This window comes from Myotis myotis, unplaced genomic scaffold (genome assembly GCF_014108235.1).
Source record: "Myotis myotis isolate mMyoMyo1 unplaced genomic scaffold, mMyoMyo1.p scaffold_m19_p_2, whole genome shotgun sequence".
NCBI lineage: Eukaryota > Metazoa > Chordata > Mammalia > Chiroptera > Vespertilionidae > Myotis > Myotis myotis.
This window is the reverse complement of record NW_023416324.1, coordinates 90,066,819-90,088,066: the sequence shown is the minus strand read 5'-3', so window position 1 is coordinate 90,088,066 and position 21,248 is coordinate 90,066,819. Positions and strand designations below refer to the sequence as shown.

Here is a 21,248-nt window from a genome sequence, read left to right as displayed (position 1 = left end):
GACTGAAAGGTCCCAAGTTCGATTCCGGTCAAGGGCATGTACCTGGGTTGCGGGCATATCCCCAGTGGGAGATGTGCAGGAGGCAGCTGATCGATGTTTCTCTCTCATCGATGTTTCTAACTCTCTATCTCTCTCCTTTCCTCTCTGTAAAAAATCAATAAAATATATTTTAAAAAAAAAAAAGTACCTTGAGACCAATGAAAACAAAAACATAAGTTTCCAAAATCATTGGGACACAGCAAAAGCAGTTCTAAGAGGTAAATTTATAGTGACACAGGCCTACCTCAGGAAACAAGAAAAATCTCAAATAAATCATCTAAGCTCAAATCTATAAGAACTAGAAAAAGATAGTAGAAGAATGAACATAATAAAGATAAGAAAAAAAATAAATAAAGTAAATACTAAAATAGAAAATAAATGAAACAATAGAAAGGGATTGCAAAATGGCAGCAGAAGCTGAGTAACTGGAAGCTACACTAACATACTCCCAGGAACTACAATTGGAATTAGAACTAAAACACAGGAAAACCATCCTATCTAATAATAGACAAACATGGTAATTGACCATACCTTCGCTATGCCTCCCATTGGCTAATCGGCATGATATGCAAATTAACTGCCAACAAAGATGGCGGTTAATTTGCATACTGCAGGCAGAACCGCTGGGCCTCCCCACCTGGGGCTGGCGGCAGCCCAATCCCCAGCTGCTGGCCGCCCCAGAGCAAGATCCTGGCCTGCTGTGTGCGGGGCGGGCAGGGCGGGTGGCAGCAAGATCCCCAGCTGCTGCCTGCCCCAGGGTGGGATCCAGGCCTGCCGTGTGTGACCTGGGGAGACGGGGCAGACACTGAGGGATTGGGCGTGCCATCTGCCACCAGGGGAGTGGGCCTAAGCCAGCAGGTGGTTATCTCCCAAGGGGTCCCAGACTGTGAGAGGGCACAGGTTGGGCTGAGGGACCCTTCCCCCCTGCCAGTGCACAAATTTTTGTGCACTGGGCTTCTAGTCCTGAATATTCAACCAAAGACTAGTTGGAGAGAACCAAGGATGGAAAGAAGAGACTGCAGAGAGACTGGTAGGAAGTGCTGAGGTATGAAAGGGCTAGCTGGGCTCCTCTTGGAAACAATGACTCTAAATGACACACTGGATCAGATGGATTTAATTGACATTTATAGAACATTTCACCCAAAGTTGCAGAATATACATTCTTCTCAAGTGCACATGGATCTTTCACAAACATAGAACACATATTAGGACATTAAATAAGTCTCTACAAGTTCAAGAAGATTGAAATTATATCAAGAATCTTTTCAGATCACAATGGAATGAAATTAGAAATCAACCACAGTAAAAACACACAAAAACATTAAAAAACATGGAGCACAAAAAGCATGTTATTAAACAACTAGAGGCCTGGTGCATAACATTTGTGCACTTGGGGGGGGGCGTTCCCTCAGCTAGGCCTGAGCCCTCTCACAGTCCGGGAGCCCTCAGGGGATGTCCGACTGTCATGAAGGCAGGAGAGGCTCCCACCACCACAGCTGCACTCTCCAGTGTGAACCTGGCTTTTGGCTGAGTGGTGCACCCCTTATGGGAGCACACTGACCACCAGGGGGCAGCTCCCGCATTGAACATTTGCCTTCTGGTGGCCAGCGCATGTCATAGTTACCAGTTGTTCAACTGTTCAGTCGATTTGCATATTAGCCTTTTATTATATAGGATGAATGGGTTACCAAAGAGATCAAGTAATAAATGAGACAAATGAAAATGAACAAACAACAACCCCAAACCTCTGGGACACAGCAAAAGCAGTCCTGAGAGGGAAGTTCCTAGCACTACAGGTCTACCTCAAAAAAAAGAGAAAAATTAATAATAAACTATTTAATCCTACAACTGAAAGAATTAGAAAAACAAGAAAAGCCTAGAATAAGTAGAAGGAAGGAAATAATAAATATTAGAGCAGAAATAAATGACATAGAGACTAAAAACAATGAAAAAATTAATGAAACCAAGAGCTAATTTTCTTTGAAAAGATAAACAAGATAGATGAACCTTTAACCAGACTCATCAAGAAACAAAGAGAGAGGACCCAAATAAATAAAATCAGAAACAATAGTAGTGAAATAACAACTGACACCACAGCAATACAAAGGATTGTAATAAAATACTATACAGTGGGGCTTTGACTTACGAGTTGAATTAGTTCCGAGACCGAGCTCATTAAGGAGCTCGTTGAGGAACTTGTTAACTCAAATTACTCTATCAACTCAATGCAAAAAATCGGCGGAGAGACAGCTGGTATCTCAAAAAACTCATTAGTCGGGCCACTCGTAAGTCAAGGCCCCACTGTAAATAACTACATACCAACAAGCTGGACACTGTGGATGAAATGGACAAATTCCTAGAGAAATACAATCTTCCAAAAATGAATCAGGAAGAATCAGAAAACCTGAATAGGTCCATAATAACCGATGAAATAGAAGCAGTAATTAAAAACAAACAAACAAAAAACTCCCAGCAAATAAAAGCCCTGTCCTGGGTGGCTTCATAGGGGAGTTTTACCAAACATTCAAAGAACTAACACCTATCTTCCTCAAACTACTCCAAAAAATCCAAGAGGAGGGACCACTTCCAAGATCTTTTTATGAGGCCAGTATTATCCTAATAACAAAACCAGATAAAGGCACTACAAAGAAAGAGAATTACAGACCAATATCCCTGATGAACATACATGCTAAAATCCTCAACATAATATTAGCAAATGGCATCCAGCAATATATTAAAAAGTCATATACCAAGACCAAGTGTTATTTATTCCAGGAATGCAAGGCTGATACAATATTTGCAAATCAATAAATGTTATACATTACATAAACATATTTAAAGACAAAAATCACATAATCATATCCATAGACATAGAAAAAAACATTGGATAAAATCCAACACCCATTTGTGATAAAAACTGTCAGCAAAGTAGAAATAGAGGGATCATACCTCAACACAATAAAAGCCATATATGACAAACCTATAGCCAACATCATATTCAATGGGCAAAAACTAAAAACCATCTCCCCTAAGAACAGGAAGAAGACAGGGATGTTCACTTTCAACACTCTTACTCAACATAGTACTGGAAGTGCTAGCCACAGTGATTAGACAAGAAGGAGAAATGAAAGACATCCAAAATGGAAAGGAGGAAGCAAAACTCTCATTATTTGCAGATGACATGATATCGTACATAGAAAACCCTAAAGACTCCACCAAAAACTACTAGATTTAATAAATGAATTTGGCAATGTAGCAGGATGCAAAATTAACATCCAGAAATAGATGGCATTTTTACATGCCAATAATGAATTCTCAGAAAAAGAAACTAAACAATCCCATTTACCATTGAAACAAAATAATTAAGATACTTAGGAATAAACTTAACCAAGTAGGCAAAAGATTTGTACTTGGAAAACTACAGGATGTAGAAAAAAAAGATAGAGGAAGATATAAACAAGTGGAAGAATATACTGTGTTCATGGATTGGTAGAATTAACATCATTAAAATGACCATACTACCTAAATCAATCTATATATTTAATGCAATCCATATTAAAATAACAATAGCATATTTCACAGCTCTAGACCAAATACTCCAAAAATTTATATGGAACCAAAAAAGACACCAAATAGCAGCAGCAATCTTGAGAACGAAAAATAAAGTTGAGGGATCACAATATCAGATTTAAAGTTATACTACAAAGCCACTGCAGTAAATACATCCTGGTATAAGAACAGGCATATAGATAAATGGAACAGAACAGAGACCCAGGAATTGACCCAAGCTGTTATGCTCAATTAATATTTAACAAAGCAGCCCTAACCGTTTTGTCTCAGTGGATAGAGCATTGGCCTGTGGACCGAAACATCTCAGGTTCGATTCTGGTCAAAGGTATGTACCTTGGTTGCAGGCACATCCCCAGGGGGAGGTGTGCAGGAGGCAGCTGATCAATGTTTCTCTCTCATTGATGTTTCTAACTCTCTATCCCTCTCCCTTCCTCTCTGTAAAAAAAATCAATAAAATATATTTAAAAAAATATTTGACAAAGCAGGCAAGAGCATACAATGGAGTCAAGAGAGCCTCTTCAATAAGTGGTGTTGGGAAAATTGGACAGACACATGCAAAAAATGAAACTAGACCACCAACTCACACCATACACAAAAATAAACTAAAAAGGAATAAAAGACTTAAATGCAAGTCACAAAACCATAAAAACCCTAGAAGAAACCACAGGCAGCAAAATCTCAGATATTTCTTGTAGCAATATGTTTGAGGACACATCTTCTAGGGCAAAGGGAACTAAGGAGAAAATAAACACATGGGACTACATTAAACTGAAAAACTTCTGAACAGCAAAAGAAACTATCAACAAAATGAAAAGGGAGCCCAATGTTTGTGAGAACATATTCAGTAATGATACATCTGATAAAAGGTTAATATCTAAAATGCATAAGGACCTCATACAACTTAACAAAAGGAAGACAAATAATCCAATTTAAAAATGGGCAAAGGACATAAATAGACACTTCTCCAAAGTGGACATACCTTTCACCTTTCAAAATGGCTATCATCAACAAATCAACAAATGACAAGTGTTGGCGAGGATGTGGAGAAAAGGTAACCCTAATACACTACTGGTGGGAAAGCAGACAGGTGCAGACGTTATGGAAAGCAGTATGGAGTTTCCTCAAAAAATTAAATGTGGAACTGCCATTTGACCTGGTGATCCCACTTCTAGGAATATATCCTAAGAAACCCAAAACACCAATCAGAAAGAATGTATGCACCCTATTTTCACAGCAGTACAATTTACAGTAGCTAAGATCTGGAAACAGCCCAAGTGCCCATCAGTAAATGAGTGGGAAAAAAAGCTGTGGTACATATATACCATGGAATACTATGCAGCAGTAAAAAAGAAGAATCTCTTACCCTTGAGACAGCATAGAGCAGTGGTTCTCAACCTGTGGGTCGCGACCCTTTTGGGGGTCAAATGATCCTTTCAAAGGGGTCGCCTAAGACCATCGGAAAACACATATATAATTACATATTGTTTTTGTGATTAATCACTATGCTTTAATTATGTTCAATTTGTAACAATGAAAATACATCCTGCATATCAGATATTTACATTACGATTCATAACAGTAGCAAAATTACAGTTATGAAGTAGCAACAAAAATAATTTTATGGTTGGGGGTCACCACAACATGAGGAACTGTATTAAAGGGTCGTGGCATTAGGAAGGTTGAGAACCACTGGCATAGAGGGACCTGGAGAGTATTAGGCTAAGGCAGTCAGAGAAAGACAAGTATCACATGATCTCACTCATATGTGGAACCTAATGAGCAAAATAAACTGATGAAGAAAATAGATCCAGAGACATAGAAACATGGAACAGACTTTTGAATCTCAGAGGGAAGGCAGGGGTGGGTGTGTGGTTGGTAAGAGATCAACCAAAGAACTTGTATGCATATATGCATAACCCATGGACACAGACAATAGGGTGATGAAAGGGGTGTGGGGTGGGGGCAGGCTAGAAGGGGTCAATGGGGCAAAATAAAAGACATATGTAATAATTTCAGCAATAAAGATTTTAAAAACTAAAAGAATAAATGTTTTTAGAAAAAATAAATAAATATAAAACAACAGAAGAGATCAAGGAAACTAAGAGCTGGTTCTTTGAAACAAACAAACAAAATGATAAACTGTTAGCCAGGCTTATAAAAAAAAACCACACACACACACAAAAACCAAAAAAAAACAAAGTGGGAGGGCAAAAATAAATAAAACCAGAAATGAAAGAGGAGAAGTGACACTGACACCAGGAAAATACAAAAGATCATAAAAGATCAATTATACACCAATAAATTGGACAACCTAGAAGAAATAGATAAATTTCTATCAATATACAATCTTCTGAGTCTGAATCAGGAGGAAACAGAAAATCTGAACAGATCAATAACTACTAACTAAAGTTAGTATTCTCAAAGTTTTCCGAAGTATTCCAAAAAATTGAGGAAAAAGGAATACTTCCAAACTCCCTCTGCAAGGCCAGCATTACCCTGATACCAAAAGCAGACAAAGGCAATATATATATATATAAAAGAAAAATTACAGGTCAATATCCCTGATGAACATAGATGCAAAATACTCTATAAAACATTAGCAAAGTGATTTTGCCAGTACATTAAAAAGATCATACACCATGATCAATCTAGATTTATTCCAGAGATGCAAGATGGTTCAATATTCACATTCAATGTGATACACCACATCAACAAAAATAAAATATACAAAACACATGATCATCTCAATATATGCAGAAAAAGATTTGACAAAATTCAACATTCATTTATAATGAAAATGCTCAATATTTGGACATGGAGGAAATGTATCTTTACATAATCAAGGTCATATATGACAAACCCCACAGCTAACATCATACTCAATGCTGAAAAAATTGGAAGCTTTTTCTCTAAGATAAGGAATAAAAACAGAATGCCCACTCTTATCACTTTTATTTAATACAGTATTGGAAGTCTTAAACGTAGCAATCAGATAAGAAAAAGAAATAAAAGCTATCCAACTGGAAAGGAAGAAGTAAAACTGTCATGTATTCAAAAAAATTGAAGAGGAAAGAACGCTTCCAAACTCATTGTGCAAGGCCAGCACTACCCAGATACCAAAATCAGGCAAAGACAATATAAAAAATAAAAAATATATATATATAGGTCAATTTCTCTGTAATTATCAATATTTCAGGTCAATCATCCATTTCTTGTAGGTTGTCCAATTTGTTGGTGTATGATTGATCATAGTACTCTCTTATGATCCTTTATATTTCTCTGGTATCAGTTGTCATTTCTCCTCTTTCATTTCTGAAGATGACATGATACTACATATAGAAATCCTAGATTCATCCAAAGAACTATTATTAACTAATAAATAAATTCAGTAAAGTTGAAAGATACAAAATTAATATACAGAAACCTGTTGCATTCCTGTACATTAATAACAAAGTATCAGAAAGAGAAATATAAAAAATAATCTCATTTACAACTGCCTCAAAAAGGAATGTTTAACCAAGCAGTTGAAAGAACTGTACTCTGAAAAGTATAAGACTTTGATGAAAGAAATTGAAGAAGACACAAATAAATGGAATAATATATCATACTCATTGATGGGAAGAACTAATATTGTTCAATGCAATCTCTATGAAATACAAATTTTCACATTTCTAGAACAAATAATTGTAAAATTTGTTATAGAACCACAAAAGATTCCAAATAGCCAAAGCAATCTTGAGAAAGAAGGAACCAGTTGAAAGTATGTTACCTGATTGCAAACTATACTACAAAATTACAGTAATCAAAAGAGCATGGTATAGGCACAAAAACAGATGTATAGATCAATGGAACAGAATAGAGAGCCCAGAAATAAAGCCACACTTATATGATCAAGTAATTTATAACAAAAGAGGCAAAAATATGCTATGGGGAAAAGACAGTCTCTTAAAAAATTGTGCTGGGAAAATTGGAGAGCTACATGCAGAAAAATGAAACTGGACCATTTTCTTATGTTATGTACAAAAATAAACACAAAATGGATTGTAGATTTAAATGTAAAACCATAATTCCTAGAAGAAAATATAGGCAATCAACTCTTCGACATCAGTCTTAGCAATAATTTTTTAGGGTATGTCTCCCCAAGCAAGGGCAACAGAAGCAAAAATAAACAAATGGAACTTCATTAAACTAAAAAGCTTATGCACAGCAAAGAAAACATCAACAAAACAAAAAGACAACCACCCTGGCTGGTGTGGCTCAGATGGTTGTGGTCCCTTACACCAGGAGGTTGCCAGTTCGATTCCCAGTCAGGGCATATGCCAGAATTGTGGCTCCATTCCTGGTAAGGGGTTTATGGGGGGGGGGGGGGGCAGCAGATTGATGTTGCACTTTCACAGAGATGTTTCTGTCTCTCTCCCTCTCCCTTACTCTCTCTCTAAAAATCAATAAACTATTCTTTAAAATAATAATAATGATGATAATAATAATAATAATAATAATAATAATAAACCTATGGAAGAAGATATGCACAAATAATATATTCTATAAGGAGGTAGTATACGAAATATATTTAAAAACTCAACTCAAAATAAAACAACAATAATCTAACTAAAATGAGCAGTGGTCCAGAATAGACAATTCTCCAAAGAAGACATTCAGATGGCCAACAGGCATATGTAGAAAAGATGCATGACATCACTAACCATCAGGGAAATGCAAATCCAAACCACAATGAGTTATCACCTCACACAGTCAGAATGACTATTATAAGAAAGACAACAAAGAGCAAGTGTTGGTGATGATGTGAAGAAAAGGGAAGCCACAGACACTGTTGGTGGGACTGTAACTGGTGCAGCCACTATGAAAAAAAGTACGGAGGTTCCTCAAAAAAATTAAAATAGAACTACCAAATGATCCAGCAATTCCACTTCTGACAATTTATCCAAAGAAAAAAAATACTAATTTGAAAAGATAGATGTACTCTTGTGTTCATTTCAGCTTTATTTACAATAGCCAAGATATGGAAGCAACCTAAGTGTCTATCTATAGATCTATAGATGAATAGATTAAGAAGATATATATATATATATATATACATATGTGTATATATATATATGTATATATATATATATATATATATATAATGGAATATTACTCAGACATAAAAAGAATAAAATATTGCCATTTGTAACAACATGAATGGACCTAGAGGGTATTATGGTGATTGGTTTAAGTCAGACAGAAGGATAAATACTGTAAGATTTCACTTACATGTACATATGAAGTTAAAAAAGCAAAACAAATGAACAAAGAAAGCAAAATAGAAACAAACTCAGAGACACAAAGACAAACTGATGTTGACAGAGGGGAGGGGAGTGCGGGTATCTGTGAAAAGGTGAATGGCATTAAGCAGTACAAAGTTCCAGTTATAAAATAAATAAGTCATGGGTATATAATGCACATAGAGAATATAGCCATTAATGTCATAAAGACTTCTGCAGATGGTTACTAGACTTATCGTGATGATCACTTTGTATGATATCAAATGTCAAATCACTATCTTGAAACTAATATAATATTGTATGTCAACTATACAGTGGGGCCTTGTTTTACAAGTGTCCCGACTAACGAGTTTTTCAAGATACAAGCCATCTCTCGGCCGATTTTTTGCTTTGAGTTGCGAGCTAAAATTCGAGTTACGAACCAGCTTCAGATACCCCACCGCTAGTTGGCGCAGCGAACGTCACAGTGAACGCCACAACATCAGCCCAGCATCATGTGTCTCACTCATTCACTTTTTGATTTGACATACGAGTAATTTGAGTTATGAGCTCTGTCATGGAACTAATTAAACTCGTAAGTCAAGGCCCCACTGTACTTTAATTAAGATAAAGGAAAGAAAGAGCTGGAGAATCATAAATGTCCCAGTTTAAAAGGACCTTAGTAACCAACTTGCCTGGCTCTCTTTTTTTGGACTATGTTTTTAGTAATGTTTCTTTTTCAAACAGTCTAAATATCTTAATTCCTCAGAAGTAGAGTTTAATTAGCTCTTTATTCTTCAGGAACAATAGGAAAAATATACTGATATTTTAGCCTCACAGAATCTCAGAGAGCAAAAGTACTTTGTAGACCATCTGGTAGACCTGCTATATACTACATAAAATATCTCCATGAAAGCCCTAATAACTAGGCCTCCATCTGAACAGGGAACCTACCATCTCACATAAAAAACAGTTCATTTTTTTTAAAAAAATTATCTTTATTGTTGCAAGTATTATAGATGTCTCTAGTTCATTTTTTTAAACAAATCTAATTATCTGAAAAATCCTCTTAATATGAACTGACATTTGCTTCCTTGTATGTTTTTAACCATGGATCCTGGTTCTGACTTCTGGATAAATATAGAATACGTTTTATTCATTTCATCTGGCACTCCAAGTTTAAAGACCACTGTAAGGTTTCCTCTAAGTAAAGCATTCTTCATATCTTTATTTCTTAAGAAATAATTTCCATATCTTTTACTCATTACTCTGTTCTGGAATATATATTCCATTTTATAAATTTATCTCCTGTGGTATTTTCCCTGGAATTAAATATATTCTATTTTTTTTTCTTTATTGCTCAATCCCTCCTCACCCCTGCCTCCCCCATTACTCCCAGAGCTGTCAGCCTGCTCTCCATGAGTCTGTCTCTATTTTGCTTGTTAACTCAGTTTGTTCATTAGATTCCACATATGAGTGAAATCATATGGTACTTGTCTTTCTCTGACTGGCTTATTTCACTCATGGACATGGACAACAGTGTGGTAATTGTGCAGGGGAAGGGAGAAAGTGGAAGAGGGTATAGAGGGGATAAATGGTGATGGAAAAAACTACATTTAATTAAATTTAAAAATAAATAAATAATACATTACTCTAGCTCTGGTTTTCTAAATGAAAAACAGTGAGACCACTACATCTGTCAAAAGAAATAGTATGTTTCTACTAGTTCAGGCCAAGCTATCATTAGTGTTTTGAATACTCTTATATTGTTGATTAACATTAAGCATTTGGTGAAGCAAAAGCCTTAAAAGGACATTATGATGTAATTTTTCCCAGTAGTGGATTAAAATTCATTCCAGACTCATACAAGCCAGTTAATTACATTGCTATTTAGCCACATCTATTTATGCAATTGTTTTCTCTGTTCTAGCTCACTTTTAAGGCCTTACATGCACTAATATTGAATTCCATTGTATTAAATTTGGTTAATTGTTCCAAGTTCTTAAGATAATTTGAGACCCTAAGTATATATTCAATGTATTTAATATCCTTTCTAACTTCCTGTTCTCCAGGCGTGTTATAAGTGTGCTATTTTATACTGGCATTCAAGACATGAATATAAATGCTGATTATGTCATGACCTAAATATTACAAGCACAGTGGTAGACACTAAAAAGTGAACAGATAGCTCTGATACGTGTCATGAATACTCTGATAAAGGAAGTACAGGATATCGGGTGAGGGAGGTTTCTAGGAGGTATAGGACAGCCGCTAACCCAGATTAGAGGGGGTTAAGAAAGCTTTCTGGAAGAAGTGAGGCATAAGCAGTGGTCAGAAAGATGAGCAAGTTATGCAGGTAGAAAGAGGTGGGGAGAAGAATGTTTCAGGGAGAGAGGAGAATGAGTGAAGACTGAAGCAAGAGGGCACTTGGTTTACTTAAAAATTTGAAAGATGATTGGTTGTCTGAAGCATAGTAGTGGGATCACAATGGCAGAGTAGGCAGGAGCTGCTCCCACAAGCCCTCTAGACTTCATTAGGAGTTTGCACTATTGTGATATAGGGAAGAATCTGAAGTTGCAAACTGTCATGATTATACACATTTAAAGTACTTCTGGTGGCAGCCTGGAAAAGGGATTGGATGATGACAGGTTGGAGGCAGAAGGTCAGCTGGGAGGCTGTTGCAGCATTCCAGGTGAGGGATGGGCAAGTCTAGTCTGCCTGTAGAGAATGAATGCTCTGGTCCTGCAGTACTGCCAGGATTTGCCTCACTTCTTCCCATGCCCATCCCCATGATAATATGCCCCTGAGGAATGAGCAGGTTAGCTTACTGCCTTGGCTTCCCAAGCAGCTCTGCCTACATGGAAACATAAAGCTGGAGAGAGAAATTCAAATATATTTTTGGTATGTACTTCTCACTGGCTCTAATTCTCACTGCAGACTTTCCAGTTCTGCACCTGAGTCTAGTGAACCTGCTAATGTAGTGCCTCGGTCCATCCCTGAGGTAGTGCGGGAAAGGGCTAGTTCCATGGGATATTGATACGTATTGGGATAAGTAAGAGTTCCATGGTCGTTAAAGCAGTTTGGGAAATGCTGGACTCTTGTGGGCTTTATGGGAGGCTTTAACATGCTAATATACATTGCAAATGTCCTACCAATACAATGTTTTCCAAATCTAAATGACCATGCAAACTATTTTGTGGAGTAGTTTGCAGAACATGTTTTGGGAGGTGCTTCACTATTTACTAATTGTGCAACCTCAAAAAAGTTATTTAATGTTTTTGAGCCTAGTTTTCTTATATTTAAAAAGGCAACAAAGTATCTCATAGGGTTGATGGGTGGAGGGGGGCAAAGTGGGTAAATGGGAGACATTTGTAATATTGTCAACAACAAAAAATTTATCGAGTGAAAAACATGTTGTAAAGTGCTCCAACACAGTGTCGGGCAGCAAGTAAATTATCAACAATTTTTATTATGTAGTTATTGTTATTATTAGGAGACAGAATAGCATAGTGGATAAGAGTGTGGATTCTGGAGCCAAACTTCCTGGACTTAAATCCCAACTCTGACATTTACTATCTTTGTGATTTTGGACAAGTTATATAAACTTCCTGCGCCTCAGTTTTCTCATCTGAAAAATGGTGGTAGTGTGGGGACTAAATAATAAAATGTTTTCTGAGCACTCAGACTTCCTTTTCTTTTCCCGAATGTCTATAGGTAGATGGAATAATTTTCTCCTTTCAATGCCTCAGGAAGAAAGAAAAAAATCATAAGAAATCACATTGCTCCTTTAAATAGGGGAAAAACAAATGCAATGGTAAATAAAATTTCTCTATATAATCTCTTAAAAATTACTAAGATCATTTAAGCTAAGGAAAACATTTTATTTAAAAATAAAGACTAAACTATGAAAGCTTAAAAGCTACACTGAGAAGTCAAGAGTTTAAGGAAACAATGTTCTAGCCTGTAGTGGAACTTAGAAGACACACAGTTTATTCTCTAGAAGGAGAAGGACGTGGTGACCAGGCTGCCCTTCCTCCAGTGCCATCCCCTAAGAGGTCTATACACTTGCTAGGGTTTGCCCCAACGTTGGGCAATGAGCTGACTTACCCAACACCGCTGATTAAACAACACTTCTTTCATTGCCCTGGACTCCAGAGTCTGGAGAGTCATCCAGGGATCAAGTCAAACATAGGTTTACAAATATAGTTTTTTCCTATTGTTCATTTTTCTTAGTATTGCCCCTTCCCATGGAGGAGGTACTCGATATACATTTGTTAAGCTGGCATATTGATTTTTGCTTTGTGTATTGCTTAACAAAATGTAGTTTAAACCAAAAGAGCCATCTCATCATCCAAGCTCCATTTGCAACAAACAGGAAATTAATTTGCTTCTCCTGTCCAAGCCATTTTCCTGGCAAAATGGGGCAACTCATTGCTAAGTTACTTTTTTGTTTTTTAGAGAAATATTATAGCTGGGAACTTGGCAGCTCACTCTTTCAAAGTGACAGCTTTCAAAAAGTCTACCTACCACAATTTAGCCTAATTTTAAATACATCAGAAAATGGATTGTTAAAAAATAATCTCTCCCCATGAGCCAGCTGCCTCCCTGTCCCCCTATCCTTTCCCTAATATGTAAAAAGTGGATTATATTCTCCTTTGGTTATACAAATGTTCTTCCAAAAAAGATTATACCTGTCACAGATGGAATCTTGAAATAAGTTAAATGTTTAGGTTCATATCCTCGGAATTCCCAAGTGAATTGAACTCTCCCTGTAATCTTTTTAATATTATTACCAAATGATAGGCATACATACTGCCCATGAGGAAGATGGTCTGTTCATTGTGAGAACTACAAAATAAAGGTTTTTCCCTCATATTTCTTTTGGATCGCCGTTAAAGTATCATTAATTAGACTGATTAAAAACATTTTCTTAATCAGCTTGCTTTTTAACTGTTGCTATTAAAAATGTCCTGTACCTAGAATGTATAAGAAATGCTCAGCTGCTTAAAGGAAGCTAGAATAAGAGAAATGAGGCTAACATTTTCCCCAGGGGCTAACAGCCTCTAATCAATTTCTTTCTACCCCAAAGTATCTCAACAGCCTCTAATTATCTCCTCTCCAGTTTCTCCTCACCATGACCTTTCCCTTTATAAAACACTAGTGGCCCGGTGCATGAAATTCATGCCGGGGGGGCGGGGTGTCCCTCAGCCCACCCTGCACCCCCTCCAATCTGGAACCTGTCAGACAACCCTCTCACAATCTGGGTCTGCTGGCTCCTAACCACTCACCTGCCTGCCTGCCTGATCGCCCCTAACCACTCTGCCTGCCAGCCTGATCACCCCCAACTGCCCCCCACCAGCCTGATCACCCCCAACTGCACCCCCCTGCTGGCCTGCTTTCCCCCTTCTGATATCCCCCTGCTGGCCTGCTTGGCCCCAACTGATACCCCCCTGTTGTCCTGCTCACCCCCAACTACCCCCCATGATGGCCTGATTGCCCCCTAACTTCCCTCCCCCTGCTGGCCTGCTTACCCCCAACTGCACCCCCTCGCTGGCCTACTCGCCCCCAACTGGCCCCCACTGCTGGCCTGCTTGCCCACAACTTCCTCCACCACCAGCCTGATCACCCTCAATAGCCTTCCCTTCCTGACCTGATTGCCCCTAACCACCTCTGCCTTGGCCCTGTCACTATGGCTTTGTCTGGGTGGTGGCCACAAAGCCAGTTGGGGGCAACCAAGGAAGCCAAGCCTCCGCCTCCTGCCTACTCTCCGGCCAGCTCCATGGCTGTGGCCGGCGCTGTCATCTTTGTCGCATTAATTTGCATATTCCCTCCTTATTGGCTCTGGGTGCCGCCATCTTTATTGTGAAGTGATGGTTAATTTGCATATCACTCTTTTATTAGATAGGATAATTCTGATTATGCCATTCCATTATTTAGAATCCTTTGCAAGCAGGAGGAAAAGTAAGGTCTTCAAAGCCTGTCACGGTGTGATGCCTGCCTATTTGTCCCAGGCTCATCTTCCCTCTCTTGTCCTCATTACTTGACAAATACTGTTCCCCCTGCTATAAATAGAATCCCATGCACTTGTCTACCTGGAACACTCCTATTCATCTCTCTCACCCTCCTTTCCTCTCCACTGACACTAGTAGTCATTCTTTTAACTTGTTTCATCGACCAGAAGGAGAGATGCTTGAGAACAGGAACTGTTTTACTCATCTTTATGACGCCAGAGAGTGTGGTGTAGCTCCTGACACATAGGCGGTCATCACTAAGTGGTTTTCCTCAAACCAAACGAGAGGATGAACTGTTTCTATGCAACATCATTCCTTAATCATACTGTGAATGCTTTTCTTATTCTTTCAATCACCTTGAATCCAGAGAGGTTTACTCTGCACAAAGGGCAGATTGATAATTAACCAGTTAACTAGTTGATTTAGTTCTGGCTTGGAGTAGTGGGAGGGAAGAAATTCTCAGAAAGACACATGACCTCATTAAGGTAATAAATACTAGATTCTGCCTGCATTTGGTTTTTAAAAATAGATCTAGACTTGCTTTCCAGTTTGAATTCAGTGCATTAGACCTGTCAAATTAGTGTTATGTTTACTCCTGCAAATGATCACCTATTGTTAATAATACAGAGTCAAACCAGCCCAAGAATATAAGGTTATGATCCTGAACATTACATCTAATGCTAAAATAACCTTTGAGACAAGAAGGTTATGGAGTGATTTTTCAGAAACACCAGCAGTGCATACAGAGCAGTCTATTAGGAATAGATGCAAATTTCAACAATCTAAGGAGATTTTCACATACTTTTCTCAGCTATAACTGAGTTCAAAGGGGGGCATTAAGGATCCTTAGAAACACAAAGGATATCAAACACTGACTGACCCCACTTCCAAGGTTCCATTGTCACCTCAAATATTTCAATTTTTCTTAAATATTGTGCTGTTGTATGGGAGGAAACTTACTTAAGTTTATACATTTGAGTTATAGGCTAAATAATTCTTAGCCAAATAATTATGCAAGCTGTGAATTAAAGGTATTATATCCATTCAGTATATAATTTATACATTGACTGCCATAGGATTATTAAAAATCTGCCATCTCCTTCCCCTACCCCCGCCCCGCCCTTTCTCCTCTTGCTTGTCTGCCTTTGTCAGTCAATACACAAGAGCAGCTTGCTTAAGGGACACTTTAGAAAAAAGTTTCCATTGAAATAAATGAGGAGAGAGAGAGTCTGATTTAGGGCTTTGTGTGCCTGGAGCCAAAGTCATGGTCAGACAGGGAGTCAGGGAGATACAAGTCCTCTTGGAGCCACTAATGCCACTGGGTGAACTGCAAGGAGATGGCATTTCTAACACATGGCATTTAGACACATGGGGAGAAATGGACATATTTATTGCCAGAAAACCCTTTTAGCATAGTTAAACAGAAATTTGAAATGCAAAAGATAACTAGGAGATAGATTTACTTGGTCAGATGATCTATATGCTGTTATTTTTTTCTGCCTTACTCATCTGGGACTTATTATTCTGCTTTGTGGGTTCAGAGACCCTACCCTCATAGCATGTAGCACTTAGCTCATCTGTGTGAGAAATAGTAAGTGGGTGCATGTTTATGAAATCTGGAAGCTGTTACTAATAATAGGATTATAATGACTCCAGGGCTGCTGAGTCATTCAATTCTCAAGCCATCAACTGTTCATTCTACAAACAGTCTTTGGGAACTCACACTCCTATGCCAGGGTCTGTAAAACTATCCCAGAATGTCACTTGGTTGTGGACATATGACTACCAAGCAAGTAAGGACAGATTTTTTCAAAATAATTTAGTTCAAAATAATTCTCACCTCTGTCTCCAAAAATAAATAAACAACAACAACAAAAAAAACCCAGTAAAACAAGATTCTTTAAAAATTGACCTCTACGCTCAAGTTCTCTGGCAGTTGTGATTCCTCACTGACAACATATTGTTCAAATTTCAGATATACAGGAGAGTAGGCTGTACATATTCCCCCTAGGAACCATGCAGAGTGTGATAACTGACATTCTAAACCAGTGAGCATTTATTGGTCATGCGCGGTGGGCCAGGGACTCTCACAGGCACTGGCCATTTGATCCTCACGACAACTGTGAAGTTGCTTCCATTTGCTGATGGAAACACTGTGGTTGGGGCACTTACATGACTTTGCCCTGAGTCCCAGGGCAGTGAGGGGCAGCTGGGGAACAGGAACTTCCCTCACTGTCTCTGTGAGGCTCACAGTCCTCAGTGGTGGGTCCGAGCCTCCCCTCTCTGTTCTCTGCCACTTCCTCCAGCACCCTGCCCCGGGGCCCACGGGCTTCTCTGCCAGAAGGGAATTGTGCTAGAAAACTGAATCCATCAAGGTAACCTGCTTGATAATTTGGCATCAGCACATTTTCCAACTTATTTGCCTTAAAAAAAAACAAAAAAACAAAACAAACAAACAAAAAAAAACTCCTGCTCTGGGCAGTGAAGGAGATGAACATCAATTTCTAGCTTTGGCCTCCATTTCCTAACCTATAACCTGGGGGCTTAGATGAGCTGAGCAGCAGTCCTTTGAAACTCAGTTCTGTGTCTCTAATGGTGCAGATTTAGAGAGTGTGGCCCCTCGCTGGGAGAGAGAGCCCACAACCACAAGTTTACAAGTTTGGCACGGTTCCTCTACCCAGCTAAAGATGCCCTCTGTTCTGTAAGACCCTCCTCCAAATTTGGATGGTACCTGACAGATGGTACTGAACATCTCTCTGTTTTCACAGTTGGATATCAAATCATCTGGACATGAGGGTGGCACAGTCAGGTGGTGTCTGACCTTCTGGACTATGGAAATGACCACTGTGCTTCCTTTTCTTTCAACTGCTGGGCTCTTTCTGAGGAGGCGGCTTAACCACACAGCCCCCAGGTGACCATGGGTGTTTATACCCTCGAGTGGAACCAGACACAGAGAACCGTCAGGAGGAAAAGTGGGTCTTGGTACATGCGTGCTACTGACAAAAAGTGCTCCCTGCTGGATGCCATTCAGGAACAAGGGTCTGAATGTCCCTGCCTGGCCCAAGAGAATGGTGTCTGTGCCACCAAACCACCAGTGGCACCTGGGCCCTGTCACAGCTGACAGGGCTGAGGGGAGGTCAGCTGCTGGCTGCTGCTCCCAGAGCAGGTCCCTAGGGATCCGCGGGGCCAGAGCAGGGAAAGCAGCTTGCCTCGCCTGCCCTCCGGGCTGCTCTGGAGAGAAATAGAGGACTTCCATCTCCATTACTGTCAGGCTGGCTCTCTCGCCAGCTCTGAAATTCACAGCAGTGGATGGAGGAGGGAGGAGGGAGGGGGAGAAGGAAGGTAGCACAAGCCAGACAATCAAAACAGCAACAATATTTGGGAGTGGAAACTTCCAGCTAGAGAACATTCTTAAAAACAGAGTGGTAAGGCTGGAAGAGACCACTACTGTGCCCTCGCTTCCTAGGGGTGCCGTCCCTGAGATTACAAAGCTATTAAGTGGCAGAATTGGGACAAGAATGAGGTCTTCAGTGATTTGACCACTCAGACGAGGATTTTGGAGGCCTTTCTTTAAAACAGAGATGTTCTGTGGGAGACAGAGGGTGCTGAGCCAGAGCCTGTGGGGGGAGGGCCAGGCGGTGTGCCTGGGGCAGAGGGGCCGGTACCTTGCAGGTTGACACCTCGGGGCACCAGGCCCAGCAGCTCCTCAGTGGGGGGGTTGTTCTCTTCAGCATTGGAGTTGTTGAGGGGGACAGCTCTCCTGCCTCCAAAGGCGGGCCTGGGGGTCTCCGTCATTTTCAGTTTCTCGAGTCCTTGGAGGGGAAACGGACACACAGAAAAGGAATGCGAAGCCAGTTACATTTGACACAAGGATTAAAAACAGAGACGCAGACGTAACTCTGTGATAGCACTTGAACAGCACATTTTGGGTTTCACATAAATAACAACTGAGAAGTGGCAGTGATGGGTCGTCTCACGATGGAGTAGAGTTCCCCGAGGATCTCGGGGAGATTTGTCAAAGCATATGGAAAGCAGAAGAAAGGGGGCTGATGTGAAGAAAGAAAAAATGTAACAGGTTTGGGGAGCAAGGTTTTTTCCTCTTGCCCCTAAAGCAATATTTTGTAAGAAACATAAGACATGTTTATAAGAAATGTTCACTGTCTTGTGCATGTACACAGGCCCACTTCGTATAGACTTCGAAGAATAAACTCAGACAGCCGTGTGCAGGTAAGTGGCGTCTTCCCAAGCATTCGTGTTTGCAATTTAATTCAACCCATGGTTATTGAGGGTCCCCCACGTGCCAGGCTGTGGTCTGGGCACTCGGGATGCCTCAGGGGATAAGACAGAAGGATTCTTGCCTTGGGGAGCTTTTGGTCTAGTGGCGGTTAGGGTCCCGCACAACAAAATTTGGAAGTAAACTGGGCAGGGTGTGAGAAGGTGGTACCTGCTTTGGCTCCAAGATCACAAGGAATAGAATATGGGAGATGGAGAGTTTGGGCAAGAGAGAGGGAGGCACCAGTGCAATCGTAGATAGGGCTGTAAATAGTCCATTCTCTAGTTTACTTGGTCAGTGGTGCGGGCAATGCCCTCGCTCCAAGCTCGCTTCCCTTTCCTTTGGAGTGTGTGCAGGCAGAGAGCCAGTGTGAACGCCACACCTTACTGCCAGTGCCCAAAAAGTACTTGTTGATCAACTGACCAAATGAAGGGAGACCTTGTTTCTGGCCCCAGTGAAGCGTCCCTTCATCACCTGGATTACACAATCATGACTCTCGGTGATTTGGCTATTTTGAAAAAAACAGGCACACCCTCCAAAGATGAGGAGCCACTGTTACAGAGGCAACTAGAGGAGACTGTTCCAGAACATGATGAGTAAAGGCAACACAGCCGGAAACAACAGAATCACTTCTAAGGTGTTTGGTCTCGGAAGGAGACAGCACTGTTTGGAAGTATAGGGTTGGAACAGGCAGCCATAAATACCTGCAGGCATATTTACAGGCAGTTTCTAGTGAATGAGGGAGGCAGGGAGGGAGGCGAGAGAAGGCAGGAAACAGCAGACCTCTGGTGGGAAATAGCAAGGAGGGGAGGCTCTCGGGGGTCCCTGAGGGAGGGGAGGGCTTAGGGGAGCACAGCACAGAACTATGCACTTACCAACTGAGAGAGAGAACCCCTAAAGCAGAGACCTGAGCGCCTGTGCAGGTGGACAGAAGCAACCCCTTCTCCCAGGTCTGGGGGAGGGGAAGGTGCTCAAGTTCAGCTCCCACATGGCGACACAGCCCTACTTCCTCCTCCCTTCAACCTTCTGTGTCCCTTCTTCTTAGCCTGCTCCCCTGAGGAAGACCCCAACCCCCCCATTCCCATTGGGTGGCCTTCTTAGCAAGCAGTGCCTTCAAGAAAGCTTCAGGGGGTACCAGAGAGAAGTCCCGCTCAGAAGAAGGCCAGGTAAGTGCGGAGCTAGGGGCCAAGAACGGGCAATGGCTCAAGTGGGGCTGCCTTGGACTCCAGCCCCTTGCACTCCCAGCAGCCCCCTGAGGGACCCAGCTTGGGCAGGGGAGAGGGTGGACACAGTAGGCCCTGGGGAGCCTCTGGGTGCGGGGCTAAGCCTATGATGGCCGGAGGGCCGGCTGCTTACCTGCGGTCCCCTCCTGAGGTGTCCTAGCACAGGCTGGGTCTGTGTGTCTCTAGGGTACTTCCTCAAAAGGATGCAGGAAGAAACGACAAGAAAGTTGGCTCTTAAATAACTTCCTAACAGCTCCCTCCCTTCTCCCCAGTCCCACAGGGTTTCTCCTCCCCTTCTGACAGCTGGAGCAAGTGAGCAGCTTCTGGACTTTCTATTTACTCTGCCATTCTTCTCTGTTCTTCTGGCAGGCACCCCTCCTCCCGCCCAGCACCCCATGACCCCCAGTTTCCCAGCCTGCTTCTCCCCACCAGGCCCACCTCCAGTTGTGCCGCCCCCTCCTCACTTGGTGGCCAGGAGGATCAGCTAATGACTCTGCAGTGCCAGCCTGACCCCGCCCCCTTCCCTTAGGTCAGCCTCAGGGAAGGGTCTGGATTTTGCCATCCAGGCAGGTGGGGCTTGGCAGACAGGAGGGTCTGCACTTCAGCAGACAGGTCACAGACCGCTGTGACCACACGTAAAGCAAGATCCCAGGTCCTTCTTGTATAAATAAAGCTGAGGGACATGGCCTATGTTCTTGAACCATCCATCCACGAAGCCACAGCCAACACCGAACCACACACTTCCTGTAGGAGGGCATGCCCAGGCAGAGGGAAAGTGAGTAAATACTTTTAAGAGGGCCACAAAAATTAGAAAATAACACTTTTTTTTTTGGAAAACCACTTTGGTTTATCTTCAACTAATTGAGAAAAA

General features: G+C 40.8%; 1 protein-coding gene across 3 annotated transcripts in view; it reads right to left on the bottom strand.

The window, feature by feature from the left end:
• The window catches only part of F13A1 (coagulation factor XIII A chain), a 195,123-nt gene extending 174,260 nt beyond the window's left edge, over positions 1–20,863 (bottom strand). Inside the window, exons 1-3 of one of the 3 annotated variants that reach the window (XM_036350412.1) lie at positions 20,816–20,863; positions 20,511–20,571; positions 18,547–18,693 (exon numbers count right to left, since the gene is read on the bottom strand). In XM_036350412.1, coding sequence (XP_036206305.1) covers positions 18,547–18,676 — 130 coding nt within the window. In that variant the 5' untranslated portion in view covers positions 18,677–18,693; positions 20,511–20,571; positions 20,816–20,863. Of the gene's footprint in view, positions 1–18,546; positions 18,694–20,510; positions 20,774–20,815 lie in introns of those variants that run through there. The other 2 variants (XM_036350413.1, XM_036350411.1) reach the window with 2 other exon arrangements.
• Positions 20,864–21,248: the final 385 nt, after the last annotated feature.